Source organism: Petromyzon marinus, unplaced genomic scaffold (assembly GCF_048934315.1).
Source record: "Petromyzon marinus isolate PM22_M1 ecotype Great Lakes invasive population unplaced genomic scaffold, UKy_Petmar_22M1.pri1.0 PM_Scaffold_234, whole genome shotgun sequence".
In the NCBI taxonomy this organism is placed as follows: Eukaryota; Metazoa; Chordata; class Hyperoartia; order Petromyzontiformes; family Petromyzontidae; genus Petromyzon; species Petromyzon marinus.
In genome coordinates, this window is record NW_027423207.1 from 80,363 (window position 1) to 105,771 (window position 25,409).

Consider the following 25,409-nt stretch of genomic DNA (forward strand, 5'->3'; position numbering starts at 1 on the left):
GAGCGGGTGGGTGAGTGGGTGGGTGAGTGAGTGAGTAAGTGGGTGAGCGAGTGAGCGAGTGAGAGGGTGGGTGAGCAAGTGGGTGAGTGAGCGAGTAAGTGAGTGGGTGGGTGGGTTAGTAAGTGGGTGAGCGAGTGAGCGAGTGAGTGAGTGGGTGCGTGGGTGGGTGAGCGAGTGAGCAAGTGAGTGGGTGAGCGAGTGAGTGAGTGAGTGGGTGGGTGGGTGAGTGAGTGGGTGGGTGAGCGAGTGAGTGAGTGAGTGGGTGAGTAAGTGGGTGAGTGAGTGGGTGAGCGAGTGGGTGAGCGAGTGGGTGAGTCACTCTGTTCTCACCGCAAAGTCATCAAAGTTGCTGGACCAGTACTGCAGCTGCTCGTAGCTGCCACACGCCGAGGCGTTTCGGACACCGGTCCTACATCAGCAGCAACGCCATCAGCATCGCCGTCACCGTGATTACGAGCGTCCCTGTGTGGTGTCTCTGTCTCTGTGTGAGTCTCTGTGTGAGTCTCTGTGTGTCTCTGTGTGTCTCTGTGTGTCTCTGTGTGAGTCTCTGTGTGTCTCTGTGTGGTGTCTCTGTGTGTGTCTCTGTGTGGTGTCTCTGTGTGTGTCTCTGTGTGTCTCTGTGTGTGTCTGTGTGTGTGTGTGTCTCAGTGTGTCTCAGTGTGTCTCTGTATGTGTCTCTGTGTGTCTCTGTGTGGTGTCTCTGTGTGTGTCTCTGTGTGTGTCTCTGTGTGTGTCTCTGTGTATGTCTCTGTGTGTGTGTCTCTGTGTGTGTCTCTGTGTGTGTCTCTGTGTGTCTCTGTGTGTGTGTCTGTGTGGTGTCTCTGTGTGGTGTCTGTGTGTGATGTCTCTGTGTGTCACTGTGTGTGTGTCTCTGTCTGTGTCTCTGTGTGTCTCTGTGTGTGTCTCTGTGTGGTGTCTCTGTGTGGTGTCTCTGAGTGTCTCTGTGTGTGTGTCTCTGTGTGTGTCTCTGTGTGTCTCTGTGTGTGTCTCTGTGTGGTGTCTCTGTGTGTGTCTCTGTGTGTGTCTCTGTGTGTGTCTCTGTGTATGTCTCTGTGTGTGTCTCTGTGTGTGTCTCTGTGTGTGTCTCTGTGTGTCTCTGTGTGTGTGTCTGTGTGGTGTCTCTGTGTGGTGTCTGTGTGTGGTGTCTCTGTGTGTCACTGTGTGTGTGTCTCTGTCTGTGTCTCTGTGTGTCTCTGTGTGTGTCTCTGTGTGGTGTCTCTGTGTGGTGTCTCTGTGTGTCTCTGAGTGTCTCTGTGTGTGTGTCTCTGTGTGTGTCTCTGTGTGTCTCTGTGTGTGTCTCTGTGTGTCTCTGTGTGTGTGTCTCTGTGTGTCTCTGTGTGTCTCTGTGTGTGTCTCTGTGTGGTGTCTCTGTGTGTGTCTCTGTGTGTGTGTCTCTGTGTGTGTCTCTGTGTGTGTCTCTGTGTGTGTCTCTGTGTGTGTCTCTGTGTGTGTCTCTGCGTGGTGTCTCTGTGTGTGTCTCTGTGTGTGTCTCTGTGTGTGTCTCTGTGTGGTGTCTCTGTGTGTCTGTGTGTGTGTCTCTGTGTGTGTCTCTGTGTGTCTCTGTGTGGTGTATCTGTGTGGTGTCTCTGTGTGGTGTCTCTGTGTGTCTCTGTGTGTCTCTGTGTGTCTCAGTGTGTGTCTCTGTGTGGTGTCTCTGTGTGTCTCTGTATGTGTCTCTGTGTGTGTCTCTGTGTGTGTCTCTGTGTGGTGTATCTCTGTGTGTCTCTGTGTGTGTCTCTGTGTGTGTCTCTGTGTGTGTCTCTGTGTGTGTCTCTGTGTGGTGTATCTCTGTGTGTCTCTCTGTGTGTCTCTGTGTGTGTCTCTGTGTGGTGTCTCTGTGTGGTGTCTCTGTGTGTCTCTGAGTGTCTCTGTGTGTGTGTCTCTGTGTGTGTCTCTGTGTGTCTCTGTGTGTGTCTCTGTGTGTGTGTCTCTGTGTGTCTCTGTGTGTCTCTGTGTGTGTCTCTGTGTGGTGTCTCTGTGTGTGTCTCTGTGTGTGTGTCTCTGTGTGTGTCTCTGTGTGTGTCTCTGTGTGTGTCTCTGTGTGTGTCTCTGTGTGTGTCTCTGCGTGGTGTCTCTGTGTGTGTCTCTGTGTGTGTCTCTGTGTGTGTCTCTGTGTGGTGTCTCTGTGTGTCTGTGTGTGTGTCTCTGTGTGTGTCTCTGTGTGTCTCTGTGTGGTGTATCTGTGTGGTGTCTCTGTGTGGTGTCTCTGTGTGTCTCTGTGTGTCTCTGTGTGTCTCAGTGTGTGTCTCTGTGTGTCTCTGTGTGTGTCTCTGTGTGTCTCTGTGTGTCTCTGTGTGTGTCTCTGTGTGGTGTCTCTGTGTGTGTCTCTGTGTGTGTCTCTGTGTGGTGTATCTCTGTGTGTCTCTGTGTGTGTCTCTGTGTGTGTCTCTGTGTGGTGTCTCTGTGTGTCTCTGTATGTGTCTCTGTGTGTGTCTCTGTGTGTGTCTCTGTGTGGTGTATCTCTGTGTGTCTCTGTGTGTGTCTCTGTGTGTGTCCCCGTGTCTCCGTGTCTCCATGTGTCCCCGTGTCTCCGTGTGTCCGCGTGTCTCCATGTGTCTCACCCATTGGTGTCCACGTGTCTCCGTGTGTCTCCGTGTGTCTCCGTGTCTCCGTGTCTCCGTGTGTCTCCGTGTGTCTCTGTGTGTCCCCGTGTCTCCGTGTGTCCCCGTGTGTCTCCGTGTGTCTCCGTGTCTCCGTGTGTCCCCGTGTGTCCCCGTGTCTCCGTGTGTCCGCGTGTCTCCATGTGTCTCACCCATTGGTGTCCACGTGTCTCCGTGTGTCTCCGTGTGTCTCCGTGTGTCTCCGTGTCTCCGTGTGTCCCCGTGTGTCCCCGTGTCTCCGTGTGTCCGCGTGTCTCCATGTGTCTCACCCATTGGTGTCCACGTGTCTCCGTGTGTCTCCGTGTGTCTCCGTGTCTCCGTGTCTCCGTGTGTCTCCGTGTGTCTCCGTGTGTCTCCGTGTGTCCCTGTGTGTCTCACCCGTTGGTGTCCACGTAGATGATGCTGCCTCTGAACAGCTCCATGCCCACGATGGCAAATGCATAGTAGACGACCTAGACAACAACAACAACATCAACAACAACATCAACAACAACAACATCAACAACAACATCAACAACAACATCAACAACAACATCAACAACAACAACAACAACGACAACAACATCAACAACAACAACATCAACAACAACAACATCAACAACATCAACAACCCATAGTAGACGACCTAGACAACAACAACAACAACATCAACAACATCAACAACAACAATAACATCAACAACAACCCATAGTAAACTACCTAGACCATCACAACAACATCATCAACATCAACAACATCAACAACAACAATAACATCAACAACAACCCATAGTAAACTACCTAGACCATCACAACAACATCATCAACATCAACAACATCAACAACAACATCATCAACAACAACAACATCAACCCATAGTAGACCACCTAGACCATCACAACACCATCAACAACACCAACAATAACATCAACAACATCAACAACAACAACATCAACAACAACATCAACAACATCAACAACCCATAGTAGACCACCTAGACCATCACAACAACAACAACATCATCAACAACATCAACAACATCATCAACATTAACAACATCATCAACAACATCATCAACATCAACAACAACAACATAACAACAACAACAACAACAACCCATAGTAGACTACCTAGACCATCACAAAAACAACATCAACAACAACATCAACAACATCAACAACAACATCAACATCATCAACATCAACAACATCAACAACATCAACAACATCAACAACAACCCATAGTAGACTACCTAGACCATCACAACAACATCAACAACATCAACAAGATCAACAACATCAACAACATCAACAACAACATCAACAACATCAACAACAACATCAACAACAACAACCCATAGTAGACTACCTAGACCATCACAACACCATCAACAACAACAATAACATCAACAACAACACCATCAACAACAACATCAACAACATCATCATCATCAACAACAACAACAACAACCCATAGTAGACTACCTAGACCATCACAACAACAACAACAACATCAACAACAACATCAACAACAACATCAACAACATCAACAACAACATCAACAACATCAACAACAATAACATCAACAACAACAACAACAACCCATAGTAGACCACCTAGACCATAATAACAACAACATCAACAACAACAACATCAACCCACAGTAGACCACCTAGACCATCACAACAACAACAACATCATCAACAACATCAACAACATCATCAACATCAACAACATAACAACAACCCATAGTAGACCACCTAAACCATCACAACAACAACATCATCAACAACATCAACAACAACAACATCAACAACATCAACAACATCATCAACAACAACAACAACAACCCATAGTAGACCACCTAGACAACATCATCAACATCATCAACAACAACAACATCAACAACATCAACAACATCAACAACATCAACATCAACAACAACCCATAGTAGACTACCTAGACCATCACAACAACAACAACATCAACAACATCAACAACATCATCAACAACATCAACATCAACAACAACATCAACAACATCATCAACAACAACAACAACCCATAGTAGACTACCTAGACCATCACAACAACAACATCAACAACATCAACAACAACATAATCAACATCAACAACATCATCAACATCACCACCACCACCATCACCACCACCACCGTCACCACCGTCACCACCGTCACCACCTCCTCCACCACCACCATCACCACCACCACCTCCACCACCTCCACCACCACCACCACCACCACCACCTCCACCACCTCCACCACCACCTCCACCACCTCCACCACCACCTCCTCCACCTCCTCCACCACCTCCACCTCCTCCACTTCCTCCACCTCCACCACCTCCACCACCTCCACCACCTCCACCACCTCCACCTCCTCCACTTCCTCCACCTCCACCACCTCCACCACCTCCACCACCACCTCCACACTCACCGCGCTCACCACACTCACCAGGAGGATTCCAGCGAAGGATCTCAGGTTACGGATGAGGTCCAGCAGAGTTCCTGCGACCAGCGCCATTCCCTTCACACAGACACACACACACAGAGATACACACAGACACACACACAGAGATACACACAGAGATACACACAGAGATACACACAGAGATACACACACAGAGATACACACAGAGATACAAAGAGATACACACAGACACACACACAGACACACACACAGACACACACACAGAGATACACACATAGAGATACACACATAGAGATACACACAGAGATACACACATAGAGATACACACATAGATACACATAGAGATACACACATAGAGATACACACATAGAGATACACACATAGATACACACATAGAGATACACACAGAGATACACATAGAGATACACACATAGAGATACACACATAGAGATACACACAGAGATACACACAGAGATACACACAGAGATACACACAGAGATACACAGACACACACAGAGATACACACAGAGATACACACAGATACACACAGAGATACACACAGAGATACACAGAGATACACACAGAGATACACACAGAGATACACACATAGAGATACACACAGAGATACACACACAGAGATACACACAGAGATACACACACAGAGATACACACAGAGATACACACATAGAGATACACACATAGAGATACACACACACAGACACACACACAGAGATACACACATAGAGATACACACAGAGATACACACAGATACACACACACAGAGATACACACACAGAGATACACACAGAGATACACACAGAGATACACACACAGACACACACACAGAGATACACACAGAGATACACACACAGAGATACACACAGAGATACACACAGAGATACACACATAGAGATACACACAGAGATACACACAGAGATACACACAGAGATACACACATAGAGATACACACAGAGATACACACAGAGATACACACAGAGATACACACATAGAGATACACACAGAGATACACACAGAGATACACACAGAGATACACACACAGAGATACACACAGAGATACACACATAGAGATACACACAGAGATACACACAGAGATATACACATAGAGATACACACGGAGATACACACAGAGATACACACAGAGATACACACAGAGATACACACAGAGATACACACAGAGATACACACATAGAGATACACACAGAGATACACACATAGAGATACACACACAGATACACACAGAGATACACAGAGATACACACATAGAGATACACACATAGAGATACACACAGAGATACACACACAGAGATACACACAGAGATACACACATAGAGATACACACAGAGATACACACATAGAGATACACACAGAGATACACACATAGAGATACACACAGAGATACACACATAGAGATACACACAGAGATACACACATAGAGATACACACAGAGATACACAGAGATACACACAGACACACACACAGACACACACACAGAGATACACACAGAGATACACACAGACACACACACAGAGATACACACAGAGATACACACATAGAGATACACACAGAGATACACAGAGATACACACAGAGATCCACACAGAGATCCACACAGAGATACACACACAGACACACACACAGACACACACACAGAGATACACACAGAGATACACACAGAGATACACACATAGAGATACACACAGAGATACACACATAGAGATACACACATAGAGATACACACAGAGATACACATGGAGATATACACATAGAGATACACACAGAGATACACAGACACACACACAGAGATACACACAGAGATACACACATAGAGATACACACAGAGATACACACATAGAGATACACACAGAGATACACACAGAGATATACACATAGAGATACACACAGAGATACACAGAGATACACACAGAGATACACACAGAGATCCACACGGAGATACACACATAGAGATACACACAGAGATACACAGAGATACACACAGAGATACACACAGAGATCCACACAGAGATACACACAGAGATACACAGAGATACACACATAGAGATACACACAGAGATACACAGAGATACACACAGACACACACACAGAGATACACACATAGAGATACACACACAGAGATACACACAGAGATACACACACAGAGATACACACAGAGATACACACATAGAGATACACACAGAGATACACACATAGAGATACACACAGAGATACACACAGACACACACACAGAGATACACACATAGAGATACACACACAGAGATACACACAGAGATACACACACAGAGATACACACAGAGATACACACATAGAGATACACACAGAGATACACAGAGATACACACAGACACACACACAGACACACACACAGAGATACACACAGAGATCCACACAGAGATACACACATAGAGATACACACATAGAGATACACACAGAGATACACAGAGATACACACAGAGATACACACAGAGATACACACAGAGATACACACATAGAGATACACACAGAGATACACACATAGAGATACACACATAGAGATACACACAGAGATACACACATAGAGATACACACAGAGATACACACAGAGATACACACAGAGATACACACACAGAGATACACACATAGAGATACACACATAGATACACACAGAGATACACAGAGATACACACAGAGATACACACATAGAGATACACACAGAGATACACAGAGATACACACAGAGATACACACAGAGATACACAGAGATACACACAGACACACACACATAGAGATACACATAGAGATACACACAGAGATACACAGAGATACACACAGAGATACACACATAGAGATACACACAGAGATACACACAGATACACACACAGAGATACACACAGAGATACACACAGAGATACACACAGACACACACACAGACACACACACAGACACACACACAGAGATACACACAGAGATACACACACAGAGATACACACACAGAGATACACACGGAGATATACACACAGATACACACAAAGAGATACACACAGAGATACACACAGACACACACACATAGAGATACACACAGAGATACACACAGAGATACACACAGAGATACACACAGAGATACACACAGAGATACACACAGAGATACACACAGAGATACACACAGAGATACACACACAGAGATACACACATACACACACACAGAGATACACACAGACACACACACAGAGATACACACATACACAGATACACAGAGATACACACATAGAGATACACAGAGATACACACATAGAGATACACACATAGAGATACACACAGAGATACACAGAGATACACACAGAGATACACACATAGAGATACACACATAGAGATACACACAGAGATACACACAGAGATACACACATAGAGATACACACATAGAGATACACACATAGATACACACAGAGATACACACAGAGATACACACATAGAGATACACACAGAGATACACAGAGATACACAGAGAGATACACACAGAGATACACACAGAGATACACACAGAGATACACAGAGATACACACAGAGATACACACAGAGATACACACACAGAGATACACACAGAGATACACACAGAGATACACACAGAGATACACAGAGATACACACAGAGACACACACACAGAGATACACACAGAGATACACACATAGATACACACATAGAGATACACACAGAGATACACACAGAGATACACACAGACACACACACAGAGATACACACATAGAGATACACACATAGAGATACACACAGAGATACACACAGAGATACACACAGAGATACACACAGAGATACACACAGAGATACACACATAGAGATACACACAGAGATACACAGAGATACACACAGAGATACACACAGAGATACACACACAGAGATACACACACAGAGATACACACATAGAGATACACACAGAGATACACACATAGAGATACACACAGAGATACACACATAGAGATACACACAGAGATACACACAGAGATACACACAGAGATACACACAGAGATACACACAGAGATACACACAGACACACACACAGAGATACACACATAGAGATACACACATAGAGATACACACAGAGATACACAGAGATACACACAGAGATACACACAGAGATACACACAGAGATACACACATAGAGATACACACAGAGATACACACAGAGATACACACACAGAGATACACACAGAGATACACACATAGAGATACACACAGAGATACACACAGAGATACACACAGAGATACACACAGAGATACACACATAGAGATACACACAGAGATACACAGAGATACACACAGAGATACACACAGAGATCCACACAGAGATACACAGAGATACACACAGAGATACACACAGAGATACACAGAGATACACACAGAGATACACACATAGAGATACACACATAGAGATACACACAGAGATACACAGAGATACACACAGAGATACACACAGAGATCCACACAGAGATACACACAGAGATACACACGGAGATATACACACAGATACACACAAAGAGATACACACGGAGATACACACAGAGATACACACAGAGATCCACACAGAGATACACACAGAGATACACACGGAGATACACACATAGAGATACACACAGAGATACACAGAGATACACACAGAGATACACACATAGAGATACACACAGAGATACACACAGAGATACACACAGAGATACACACATAGAGATACACACAGAGATACACAGAGATACACACAGAGATACACACAGAGATCCACACATAGAGATACACACAGAGATACACACAGACACACACACAGACACACACACAGAGATACACACAGAGATACACACATAGAGATACACACAGAGATACACAGAGATACACACAGAGATACACACAGAGATCCACACAGAGATACACACAGACACACATAGAGATACACACAGAGATACACACAGAGATACACACAGAGATACACACGGAGATCCACACAGAGATACACACGGAGATATACACACAGATACACACAAAGAGATACACACAGAGATACACACAAAGAGATACACAGAGATACACACAGAGATACACACAGAGATACACACATAGAGATACACACAGAGATACACACAGAGATACACACAGAGATACACACAGAGATACACACATAGAGATACACACAGAGATACACAGAGATACACACAGAGATACACACACAGACACACACACAGAGATACACACAGAGATACACACAGAGATACACACAAAGAGATACACACAGAGATACACAGAGATACACACAGAGATACACACAGAGATACACACAGACACACACACAGAGATACACACAGAGATACACACATAGAGATACACACAGAGATACACAGAGATACACACAGAGATACACACATAGAGATACACACAGAGATACACAGAGATACACACAGAGATACACACAGAGATCCACACAGAGATACACACGGAGATATACACACAGATACACACAAAGAGATACACACAGAGATACACACAGAGATACACACAGACACACACACAGACACACACAGAGATACACACAGAGATCCACACAGAGAGCCACACAGAGATACACACAGAGATACACACACAGATACACAGATACACACAGAGATCCACACAGAGATACACACACAGACACACACAGAGATACACACAGAGATACACACAGAGATACACACAGAGATACACACATAGAGATACACACAGACACACACACAGACACACACACAGAGATACACACAGAGATACACAGAGATACACACAGAGATCCACACAGAGATACACACAGACACACACACAGAGATCCACACAGAGATACACACAGAGATACACACAGAGATACACACATACACACATACACACAGAGATCCACACAGAGATCCACACAGAGATACACACAGAGATACACACACAGATACACACAGAGATACACACGCAGATACACACATACACACAGATACACACATACACAGATACACACAGAGATACACACAGAGATACACAGAGATACACACACATACACAGATAGACACACAGATACACACAGATACACACATAGATACACACAGATACACAGAGATACACACAGAGATACACAGAGATACACACAGAGATACACACATACACAGATACACACATACACACATACACAGATACCCACAGATACACACAGACACAGAGACACACATAGAGACACAGATACACACACAGAAATACACACAGAGATACACACAGAGATGCACACATACACAGATACACACATACACAGATACACACATACACAGACACACACATACACAGATACACACACAGATACACACAGACACACACAGAGATACACACAGAGACACACAGACACACACAGAGATACACACACAGATACACAGATACACACAGACACACACAGATACACACAGACACACACAGATACACACAGAGACACACAGACACACACAGAGATACACACAGAGATACACACAGACACACACAGACACACATACAGACACAGAGATACACACATAGATACACACAGAGATACACACACAGATACACACAGAGATACACACACAGATACACACCGAGATACATACACAGACACACACAGATACACACAGACACAGAGACACACATAGAGACATAGAGACACACAATGATACACACAGATACACACACAGACACACAGATACACACAGAGATACACACACAGACACACACAGATACACACAGACACATAGAGACACACATAGAGACAGAGATACACAGTGATACACACAGATACACACACAGACACACAGATACAAACAGATACAGAGATACACACATACACAGATACACACAGAGATACACACACAGACACACAGATACACACAGACACATAGAGACAGACATAGAGACATAGAGATACACACAGACACACACAGATACACACAGATACACACACAGACACACACAGATACACAGAGATACACACAGATACACACAGAGATACACAGAGATACATACACAGATACATAGATACATACAAATACACACAGAGATACACACAGACACACACAGATACACACAAATACACACAAATACACAGATACACACAGATACACACAGACACATAGAGACAGACATAGAGACATAGAGATACACACAGACACACACAGATACACACAGATACACACACATAGACAAACACAGATACACACAGATACACACAGATACACACAGAGATACATACACAGATACATAGGTACATACAAATACACACCGAGATACACACAGATACACACAAATACACACAGACACACACAGATACACACAGACACACACAGACACACACAGACACACACAGACACACACAGAGACACACAGACACACACAGAGATACACACAGAGATACACACAGACACACACAGACACACATACAGACACAGAGATACACACATAGATACACACAGAGATACACACACAGATACACACAGAGATACACACACAGATACACACCGAGATACATACACAGACACACACAGATACACACAGACACATAGAGACACACATAGAGACATAGAGATACACAATGATACACACAGATACACACACAGACACACAGATACACACACAGATACACACACATACACAGATACACACAGAGATACACACACAGACACACAGATACACACAGAGATACACACACAGACACACACAGATACACACAGACACATAGAGACACACATAGAGACATAGAGATACACAGTGATACACACAGATACACACACACACAGATACACACAGATACAGAGATACACACATACACAGATACACACAGAGATACACACACAGACACACAGATACACACAGACACATAGAGACAGACATAGAGACATAGAGATACACACAGACACACACACAGATACACACAGATACACACACACAGACACACACAGATACACAGAGATACCCACAGATACACACAGAGATACATAGAGATACATACACAGATACATAGATACATACAAATACACACAGACACACAGATACACACAAATACACACAGACACACACAGATACACACAGACACACACAGATACACACAGACACACACAGATACACAGACACACACAGATACACAGAGAGGTGGTAGAGCTATCACTGTGGTGGTGGTGGTGGAGCTGTGGTGGTGGTGGTGGTGGTGCAGCTATCACTGTGGTGGTGGTGGAGCTATCACTGTGGTGGTGGTGGTGGAGCTATCACTGTGGTGGTGGTGGTGCAGCTATCACTGTGGTGGTGGTGGAGCTATCACTGTGGTGGTGGTGGAGCTATCACTGTGGTGGTGGTGGTGCAGCTATCACTGTGGTGGTGGTGGAGCTATCACTGTGGTGGTGGTGGAGCTATCACTGTGGTGGTGGTGGAGCTATCACTGTGGTGGTGGTGGAGCTATCACTGTGGTGGTGGAGCTGTGTGGTGGTGGTGGTGGAGCTATCACTGTGGTGGTGGAGCTGTGTGGTGGTGGTGGTGGAGCTGTGTGGTGGTGGTGGTGGTGCTGTGTGGTGGTGGTGGTGGTGCTGTGTGGTGGTGGAGCTGTGTGTGGTGGTGGTGGTGGTGGTGGTGGAGCTATCACTGTGGTGGTGGAGGTGGTGGAGCGTCCCCCACCTTGATGTGAGGGATGATGCGCACGAGTCTATCACTGTGGTGGTGGAGCTGTGTGGTGGAGCTGTGGTGGTGGTGGAGCTGTGTGGTGGTGGTGGAGCTGTGTGGTGGTGGTGGTGGTGGAGCTGTGTGGTGGTGGTGGTGGTGGAGCTGTGTGGTGGTGGTGGAGCTGTGTGGTGGTGGTGGTGGTGGAGCTGTGTGGTGGTGGTGGAGCTGTGTGGTGGTGGTGGTGGTGGAGCTGTGGTGGTGGAGCTGTGGTGGTGGAGCTGTGTGGTGGTGGTGGAGCTGTGTGGTGGTGGTGGTGGTGGAGCTGTGGTGGTGGAGCTGTGGTGGTGGAGCTGTGTGGTGGTGGAGCTGTGTGGTGGTGGTGGTGGAGCTGTGTGGTGGTGGTGGTGGAGCTGTGGTGGTGGAGCTGTGGTGGTGGTGGAGCTGTGTGGTGGTGGTGGTGGTGGAGCTGTGGTGGTGGAGCTGTGGTGGTGGAGCTGTGTGGTGGTGCTGTGTGGTGGTGGTGGTGGTGGAGCTGTGTGGTGGTGGTGGAGCTGTGTGGTGGAGCTGTGTGGTGGTGGAGCTGTGTGGTGGTGGTGGTGGTGGAGCTGTGGTGGTGGTGGTGGTGGAGCTGTGTGGTGGTGGTGGAGCTGTGTGGTGGAGCTGTGGTGGTGGTGGAGCTGTGTGGTGGTGGAGCTGTGTGGTGGAGGAGGTGGAGTGTCCCCCACCTTGATGTGAGGGATGATGCGCACGAGTTTATCACTGTGGTGGTGGTGGAGCTATCACTGTGGTGGAGCTGTGTGTTGGTGGTGGAGCTATGTGGTGATGGAGGTGGTGGAGCTGTGTGGTGGTGGTGGTGGAGCTGTGTGGTGGTGGTGGAGCTGTGTGGTGGAGCTATCACTGTGGTGGTGGAGCTGTGTGGTGGAGCTATCACTGTGGTGGTGGAGCTGTGTGGTGGAGCTATCACTGTGGTGGTGGAGCTGTGTGGTGGTGGTGGAGCTGTGTGGTGGAGCTGTGGTGGTGGAGCTGTGGTGGTGGAGCTGGTGGAGTGTCCCCCACCTTGATGTGGGGGATGATGTGAACGAGTCTATCACTGTGGTGGAGGTGGTGTAGCTGTGTGGTGGTGGTGGAGCTGTGTGGTGGTGGTGGAGCTATCACTGTGGAGGAGGTGGAGCTGTGTGGTGGAGGAGGTGGAGCTGTGGTGGTGGAGCTGTGTGGTGGTGGTGGAGCTGTGTGGTGGAGCTATCACTGTGGTGGTGGTGGAGCTATCACTGTGGTGGAGCTGTGGTGGAGCTGTGTGGTGGAGCTGTGGTGGTGGAGCTGTGTGGTGGAGCTGTGTGGTGGAGCTGTGGTGGTGGAGTGTCCCCCACCTTGATGTGAGGGATGATGCGCACGAGTCTGAGGACGATGAGGAGGTTGACGATGCGAACGATCTCCCACAGTGAGAGGGACCCACGCACCTCGGGGTTCCTGAAGCACGCGGGGGGAGGGGCCGTGGGGGGGGGGAGGGGCCGTGGGGGGGGGGAGGGGCCGTGGGGGGGGGGCGGTGGGGGGGGCGGTAGCGGGGGAGGGGCCGTGGGAGGGGAGGGGCCGTGGGGGGGGAGGGGCCGTGGGGTGGGGAGGGGCCAGTGGGGGGAGGTGCCGGTGGGGGAGGGGCCGTGGGGGGGGAGGGGCCGTGGGGGGGGGCGGTGGGGGAGGGGCCGTGGGGGGGGGGAGGCGCCAGTGGGGGGAGGCACCGGTGGGGGAGGGGCCGTGGGGGGGGGGAGGGGCGGTGGGGGGGGCGGTAGGGGGAGGGGATGGTGAGGGGGGGAGGGGCCGGTGGGGGGGAGGGGCCCGTGGGGGGGGAGGGCCGTGGGGGGGGGATGGTGAGGGGGGGAGGCGCGGTGGGGGGGGGAGGGGCCGTGGGGGGGGCGGTGGGGGGGCGGTGGGGGGGAGGGGATGGTGAGGGGGGGAGGGGCCGTCGGGGGGGAGGGGATGGTTAGGGGGAGGAGGCGCCGGTGGTGGGGGAGGGGGGGTCATCGGGTTCGAGAGGTCACGTGGAGGTCAAACCAAATATTCTTTCGGTAAAAGTGACGACGATTGAAACATTTAAAACGCGGACAAAATAAATAAAAAAATAACGCCGACAAAATGTAAATAATGTCGACTGTAGCCTGCTTCTTAACCTCGGTGAGCGTGCTTTCATTATTTTTTTATTATTATTCTTCAATATTCGTGACAGCACAATTCCTGCAGTTGCGGAAAGTTTTAAGTGACACATTTTTCGCTTCAAAAGTCAAACCGAATGTTCGTTTTATTATTTGTGTGACTCGAGCAGAGATGAGGTGAGATGATGAGGCGATGAGGAGGTCCCCCTTACCAGCCTGGGTGTGGGGAAGCCGTAGACAGACACACAGACGATCTCCACCACCTGCAACATCATCGCCATCATCATCACCATCATCATCATCACCACCATCATCATCATCAGCACCATCAGCACCACCATCATCACCACCATCATCACCATCACCATCAGCACCATCATCATCAGCACCATCAGCACCACCATCATCACCACCATCATCACCATCACCATCAGCACCATCAGCACCATCATCATCAGCACCATCACCACCATCATCACCATCAGCACCACCTTCGCCACAACCCTCACCACCACCCTCGCCACCACCACCACCACGCTCACCACCACGCTCACCACCACCACGCTCACCACCACCACCCTCACCACCACCCTCACCACCACGCTCACCACCACCCTCACCACCACGCTCACCACCACCCTCACCACCACGCTCACCACCACCCTCGCCACCACCCTCACCACCACGCTCACCACCACGCTCACCACCACCCTCACCACTACGCTCACCACCACCTTCGCCACCACCACGCTCACCACCACCCTCGCCACCACGCTCACCACCACACTCACCACCACGCTCACCACCACGCTCACCACCACGCTCACCACCACACTCACCACCACCTTCGCCACCACCCTCACAACCACCCTCGCCACCACGCTCACCACCACCACCTTCGCCACCACCCTCACAACCACCCTCACCACCACGCTCACCACCACGCTCACCACCACGCTCACCACCACGCTCACCACCACCCTCACTACCACGCTCACCACCACCCTCACCACGCTCACCACCACCACCCTCACCACCACCACCTTCGCCACCACCCTCGCCACCACGCTCACCACCACCACGCTCACCACCACCACCCTCACCACCACCACGCTCACCACCACCACGCTCACCACCACCACCCTCACCACCACCACGCTCACCACCACCACTCTCAGCACCACCACGCTCACCACCACCACGCTCACCACCACGCTCACCACCACCCTCGCCACCACGCTCACCACCACCACGCTCACCACCACCACCCTCACCACCACCACGCTCACCACCACCACTCTCAGCACCACCACGCTCACCACCACCACGCTCACCACCACGCTCACCACCACCCTCGCCACCACGCTCACCACCACCACGTTCACCACCCTCACCACCACGCTCACCACCACCAGCACCCTCACCACCACCACGCTCACCACCCTCACCACCACGCTCACCACCACCACCACCACTCTCAGCACCACCACGCTCACCACCCTCGCCACCACGCTCACCACCACCACCACCACTCTCAGCACCACCACGCTCACCACCCTCGCCACCACGCTCACCACCACGCTCACCACCCTCACCACCACGCTCACCACCACCAGCACCCTCACCACCACCACGCTCACCACCCTCGCCACCACGCTCACCACCACCACCACCACTCTCAGCACCACCACGCTCACCACCCTCGCCACCACGCTCACCACCACCACCACCACTCTCAGCACCACCACGCTCACCACCCTCGCCACCACGCTCACCACCACGCTCACCACCCTCACCACCACCACCACCAGCACGCTCACCACAAGACAAAGGGTAAAGGCTCCGTCCATTGCGTTGCTGGTGGAGGTGGTGAACGACCTCCAGCCCAGAGCCAGGAGCTTGAGCAACTGCTCCAGCAGATAGTAGGCAATGAAGGAGCAGTTCATTACCTACACACAAACACACACACAGTGACACACACACAGTGACACACACATAGTGATACACACACAGTGACACACACACAGTGACACACACAGTGACACACACAGTGATACACACACAGTGACACACACATAGTGATACACACACAGTGACACACACACAGTGACACACACACACAGTGACACACACACAGTGACACACACACAGTGATACACACAGTGACACACACACACACACAGTGACACACACACACAGTGACACACACACACAGTGACACACACACAGTGATACACACACAGTGACACACGCAGTGACACACACAGTGACACACACAGTGACACACACACAGTGACACACACACAGTGACACACACACAGTGACACACACAGTGACACACACACAGTGACACACACACACAAACACACACAGTGACACACACAGTGATACACACACAGACACAGTGACACACACACAGTGATACACACACAGTGATACACACACAGTGACACACACACAGTGACACACACACACAGTGATACACACACACAGTGACACACACAGTGATACACACACAGTGACACACACACAGTGACACACACACACAAACACACACAGTGACACACACACACACACAGTGATACACACACAGACACAGTGACACACACACAGTGATACACACACAGTGATACACACACAGTGACACACACACAGTGACACACACACAGTGACACACACACACAGTGATACACACACACAGTGACACACACAGTGATACACACACAGTGACACACACACAGTGATACACACACATACAGTGAAAACACACACAGTGATACACACACAGTGATACACACACACACACACACAGTGATACACACACACAGTGATACACACAAACACACACAGTGATACACACACAGTGATACACACGGTGATACACACACACAGTGATACACACAAACACACACAGTGATACACACACACACGGTGATACAATCCTGCGGAACCCGTCCAATGGTCCAGACTGTTGTTATGATCTCATATAGGGCAGTCAGTGCACAAACGCCACCCTCCCTCAGCATTTCGCTTGGGAGATCATCTCTGCCCGGTGCCTTTCCTGGTCTCAAACTCCGGATCGCCTTCAGTACTTCCCCAACAGATGGCACCGCAGCCAGCCACTCACAGGGGGTGACTTCTTCCAATATTTGAGGCACTGCAGCCTCAGCAGGGTCATCCCCACTTTGTGCCACGATGTTATCCTGGCTGAGGGATTTCCCCTCCCCCAGGATCTCACAGAAATGCTCAGCAAATCTGCAAAACTGTTCCTGGGGGGTCGAAGATTGAATCACCGTTTTTTCCTCTGATGGTAATAGGTGTGGCGCTACAGGTTACTTTCTTGATGGAGTTAAATCTTTCCAATCGTGCACCAAAAGCAGCCATTGCTGCTTCGGGTGCATGATCAGGAGGAGTGGGGGACGATGCCAACCCCAGCCGCAAGCGATGATGAAATTCTCGCTTGCAACTTTCATCAGCTAGCTGAGACCAGGCCACTCTCTGAGTTTGATTGTGATCCTGGGTGTACACCCACCACCGGAGTGGAAGAATGTCAGGCGCATCTTACAGATGACTAGTCGAAGGTCAGAGGGCAGATCAGCTCCACGGTAGGTCCTGGTGTCAAGGACATAGGCTCGCATCCACTGGTCCGTCACTATGTAGTCCAGCAGATGTTCTTGCTTGGACCCGGCGTGCATCCATGATGCTGTGTGGATGCGCCGATGCCGGCACAGCGTGTTGGTAATTACAAGCCCATGGGCTGCACAAAAATCTAGCAGCCTCCTACCGTTGTTATTGAGCTGATCTGGCCCATGTCTTCCAATCATTCCAGACCAGGTGCTAGCATCATGACCAACTCGGGCATTGAAGTCACCCAACAAGATGACTATCCCGAGGGGCCACTTTAGCCAGCACCTGTGACAGGAAGTCATAGAAGGCATCTGACTCATCGGCCTTGCCTGCATCCCTCCACGGATGTTCATCTTCGGTGGGGGCATAAGTAACCACGACCACCAATCCTCGCCTCCGATTGATGGGAAGGCGAGCCCAAAGTAGCCTGGGGCTTACAGCTTCCCACACCTCACCACCATGCTCCCACGCCCCCTTCATTCTTTTGTTCAGAAGAAGAGCCACTCCCTGTTGTTTGGCAGTCTGCTGCCCCAAGTAGAGGACTGTCCACCCCTCATGGTGGCAGGAGCCAGAACCGATCCACCGGACCTCCTGAACACCACAGAGATCCAGGCGGTACCAGTCCAGCTCCCGTCAGAGGAGTGGCAGCCTCTCCTCCGCAGTGAGCGTTCGAACATTCCACGTGGCCACACGCAGTGGCTTTTTGCTTCTTCCGGAGGAACCCCGAGGGTAAGGATTCAGTCTCCTGGCTCCGCCAAATGGGGTTTGGCCAGAATACGTCAGGAACGGCTGTTCCCCCCGGGGCCTCCGGCAAAAGCTTCGCTTGATATTTTTCTCATGGTAATTCATCTGAAGGTGGTGGAGGGGTCACCAGACCCTTGCACTCCGTCTAGAGCCTCCATTTGGCCGCTGTGGAGGCTACAAACGCCCCAATCGAAATTGGCCCTCACCCCCCACGGCACTGCTCACCACAGCGTTGCCGTCCGGCACCAACGAGGAGGTATATACAGTGAGGGAAAAAAAAGTATTTGATCCCCTGCTGATTTTGTACGTTTGCCCACTGACAAAGAAATGATCAGTCTATAATTTTAATGGTAGGTTTATTTGAACAGTGAGAGACAGAATAACAACAAGAAAATCCAGAAAAACGCATGTCAAAAATGTTATAAATTGATTTGCATTTTAATGAGGGAAATAAGTATTTGACCCCCTCTCAATCAGAAAGATTACTGGATCCCAGGTGTCTTTTATACAGGTAACGAGCAGAGATTAGGAGCACACTCTTCAAGGGAGTGCTCCTAATCTCAGCTTGTTACCTGTATAAAAGACACCTGTCCACAGAAGCAATCAATCAATCAGATTCCAAACTCTCCACCATGGCCAAGACCAAAGGGCTCTCCAAGGATGTCAGGGACAAGATTGTAGACCTACACAAGGCTGGAATGGGCTACACGACCATTGCCAAGCAGCTTGGTGAGAAGGTGACAACAGTTGGTGCGATTATTCGCAAATGGAAGAAACACAAAATAACTGTCAATCTCCCTCAGCCTGGGGCTCCATGCAAGATCTCACCTCGTGGAGTTGCAATGATCATGAGAATGGTGAGGAATCAGCCCAGAACTACACGGGAGGATCTTGTCAATGATCTCAAGGCAGCAGGGACCACAGTCACCAAGAAAACAATTGGTAACACACTACGCCGTGAAGGACTGAAATCCTGCAGCGCCCGCAAGGTCCCCCTGCTCAAGAAAGCACATATACATGCCCGTCTGAAGTTTGCCAATGAACATCTGAATGATTCAGAGGACAATTGGGTGAAAGTGTTGTGGTCAGATGAGACCAAACTGGAGCTCTCGTTGGCATCAACTCAACTCGCCGTGTTTGGAGGAGGAGGAATGCTGCCTATGACCCCAAAAACACCATCCCCACCGTCAAACATGGAGGTGGAAACATTATGCTTTGGGGGTGTTTTTCTGCTAAGGGGACAGGACAACTTCACCGCATCAAAGGGACGATGGACGGGGCCATGTACCGTCAAATCTTGGGTGAGAACCTCCTTCCCTCAGCCAGGGCATTGAAAATGGGTCGTGGATGGGTATTCCAGCATGACAATGACCCAAAACACACGGCCAAGGCAACAAAGGAGTGGCTCAAGAAGAATCACATTAAGGTCCTGGAGTGGCCTAGCCAGTCTCCAGACCTTAATCCCATAGAAAATCTGTGGAGGGAGCTGAAGGTTCGAGTTGCCAAACGTCAGCCTCGAAACTTTAATGACTTGGAGAAGATCTGCAAAGAGGAGTGGGACAAAATCCCTCCTGAGATGTGTGCAAACCTGGTGGCCAACTACAAGAAACGTCTGACCTCTGTGATTGCCAACAAGGGTGTTGCCACCAAGTACTAAGTCATGTTTTGCAGAGGGGTCAAATACTTATTTCCCTCATTAAAATGCAAATCAATTTATAACATTTTTGACATGCGTTTTTCTGGATGTTTTGTTGTTATTCTGTCTCTCACTGTTCAAATAAACCTACCATTAAAATTATAGACTGATCATTTCTTTGTCAGAGGGCAAACGTACAAAATCAGCAGGGGATCAAATACTTTTTTACATCACCGTACATACACACAGTTACACACAGAGATACACACAGACACACACAGTGATACGTACAGACACACAGATACACACAGATACATACACACAGTGATACACACAGACACAAAGTGATACAAACAGACACACACAGTGATACACACAGATACATACAGTGATACACACAGACACACACAGTGATACACACAGATACACACAGTGATACATACAGATACACACAGTGATACAGACAGATACACACAGTGATACACACAGACACACACAGTGATACATACAGACACACAGATACACACAGACACACACAGACACGCAGACACACAGATACACACAGATACACACAGTGATACATACAGACACACACAGATGCACACAGATACACACATAGATACACACAGATACACACACAGATACACACAGAGATACACACACAGATACACACAGAGATACATACAGACACACACAGATACACACACAGATACACACAGACACACACAGATACACACAGTGATACATGCAGACACACACAGATACACACACAGATACACACAGACACACACAGATACACACAGTGATACATGCAGACACACACAGATACACACAGACACACACAGATACACACAGTGATACATGCAGACACACACAGATACACACACAGATACACACAGACACACACAGATACACACAGTGATACATGCAGACACACACAGATACACACACAGATACACACAGACACACACAGATACACACAGTGATACATGCAGACACACACAGATACACACACAGATACACACAGACACACACAGATACACACAGTGATACATGCAGACACACACAGATACACACAGTGATACATGCAGACACACACAGATACACACACAGATACAGATCATCATCAGCCCATCTCTTGTCCAGCCCCAATCACCCACCCACTCCCTCACCCACTCCCTCACTCACCCCCTCACCCACCCCCTCACCCACCATCCCCCTCACCCACCCCCTCACCCACCCCCTCACTCACCATCCCCCTCACCCACCCACCCACCCCACCGTGAACCCCCCCCCCCCCCTGTGTGGTGAGAGTTGGGTGCTCACCCCCAGGAAGTAGTCGTCCCTCTTGTCCGGAGCCTTGCGAGCGTCGATCGCCAACTCCACCTGAGCAGGGCGAGGATTCCCCAGCCACACACCCAGCCACACACCCAGCCACACACACAAACACCCAGCCACACACCCAGCCACACACCCAGCCACACAGCCACCCAGCCACACAGCCACACACCCAGCCACACACACACCCAGCCACCCAACCACCCAGCCACCCAGCCACCCAGCCACACACACAGCCACCCAGCCACACACAAACACCCAGCCACCCAGCCACCCAGCCACCCAACCACCCAGCCACACAGCCACACACACAAACACACAGCCACACAGCCACCCAGCCACACACACAAACACCCAGCCACACACCCAGCCACACACACAAACACCCAGCCACACACAAACACCCAGCCACACACCCAGCCACACACACAAACACACAGCCACCCAGCCACACACCCAGCCACACACACACCCAGCCACCCAGCCACCCAGCCACACACACAAACACCCAGCCACACACACAAACACCCAGCCACACACAAACACCCAGCCACACACCCAGCCACACACACAAACACACAGCCACCCAGCCACACACCCAGCCACACACACACCCAGCCACCCAGCCACCCAACCACACACACAAACACCCAGCCACACACACAAACACCCAGCCACACACACAAACACCCAGCCACCCAGCCACCCAGCCACCCAACCACCCAGCCACACAGCCACACACACAAACACACAGCCACACAGCCACCCAGCCACACACACAAACACCCAGCCACACACCCAGCCACACACACAAACACCCAGCCACACACAAACACCCAGCCACACACCCAGCCACACACACAAACACACAGCCACCCAGCCACACACCCAGCCACACACACACCCAGCCACCCAGCCACCCAGCCACACACACAAACACCCAGCCACACACACAAACACCCAGCCACACACAAACACCCAGCCACACACCCAGCCACACACACAAACACACAGCCACCCAGCCACACACCCAGCCACACACACACCCAGCCACCCAGCCACCCAACCACACACACAAACACCCAGCCACACACACAAACACCCAGCCACACACAAACACCCAGCCACACACCCAGCCACACACACAAACACACAGCCACCCAGCCACACACCCAGCCACACACACACCCAGCCACCCAGCCACACACACAAACACCCAGCCACACACACAAACACCCAGCCACACACAAACACCCAGCCACACACCCAGCCACACACACAAACACACAGCCACACAGCCACACACCCAGCCACACACCCAGCCACACACACAAACACACAGCCACACACACAGCCACACACCCAGCCACACACACAAACACACAGCCACACAGCCACACACCCAGCCACACACCCAGCCACACACACAGCCACACAGCCACACACCCAGCCACACACCCAGCCACACACACAAACACCCAGCCACACACCCAGCCACACACACAAACACACAGCCACACAGCCACACACCCAGCCACACACCCAGCCACACACACAAACACACAGCCACACACCCAGCCACACACACAAACACACAGCCACACAGCCACACACCCAGCCACCCAACCACCCAGCCACCCAGCCACACAGCCACACACCCAGCCACACACACACCCAGCCACCCAGCCACACACCCAGCCACACACCCAGCCACACACACAAACACAGCCACCCAGCCACACACCCAGCCACACACACAGCCACACACACAGCCACACACACAGCCACCCAGCCCACACACACAAACACACAGCCACACACACAAACACACAGCCACACACACAAACACACAGCCACACACACAAACACACAGCCCACACACCCAGCCACACACACAAACACAGCCACCCAGCCACACACACAGCCACACACCCAGCCACCCAGCCACCCAGCCACCCAGCCACCCAGCCACACACACAGCCCACACACAAACACCCAGCCACACACACAGCCACCCAGCCCACACACCCAGCCACACGCACAGCCACCCAGCCACACACACAAACACACAGCCACCCAGCCACCCAGCCACACACCCAGCCACACACCCAGCCACACACCCAGCCACACACCCAGCCACACATACAAACACACAGCCACCCAGCCCACACACCCAGCCACACAGCCACACACACAGCCACACACCCAG

At 50.0% G+C, this 25,409-nt stretch overlaps 2 protein-coding genes across 2 annotated transcripts in view; both read right to left on the reverse strand.

Annotated features, from left to right (window-relative positions):
* Positions 1-13,773, reverse strand: part of LOC142922967 (two pore channel protein 2-like) — a 40,223-nt gene extending 26,450 nt beyond the window's left edge. Inside the window, exons 1-4 of the mRNA XM_076063905.1 lie at positions 13,727-13,773; positions 5,051-5,122; positions 2,979-3,052; positions 331-409 (exon numbers count right to left, since the gene is read on the reverse strand). Of these exons, the coding sequence (XP_075920020.1) occupies positions 331-409; positions 2,979-3,052; positions 5,051-5,119 (222 nt within the window). The 5' untranslated portion in view covers positions 5,120-5,122; positions 13,727-13,773. The remainder of the gene's footprint in view (positions 1-330; positions 410-2,978; positions 3,053-5,050; positions 5,123-13,726) is intronic.
* Positions 13,774-15,913: 2,140 nt separating this feature from the next.
* The window catches only part of LOC142922965 (two pore channel protein 2-like), a 46,013-nt gene continuing 36,517 nt past the window's right edge, over positions 15,914-25,409 (reverse strand). Inside the window, exons 8-11 of the mRNA XM_076063903.1 lie at positions 23,189-23,248; positions 17,676-17,804; positions 16,068-16,118; positions 15,914-15,937 (exon numbers count right to left, since the gene is read on the reverse strand). Of these exons, the coding sequence (XP_075920018.1) occupies positions 15,914-15,937; positions 16,068-16,118; positions 17,676-17,804; positions 23,189-23,248 (264 nt within the window). The remainder of the gene's footprint in view (positions 15,938-16,067; positions 16,119-17,675; positions 17,805-23,188; positions 23,249-25,409) is intronic.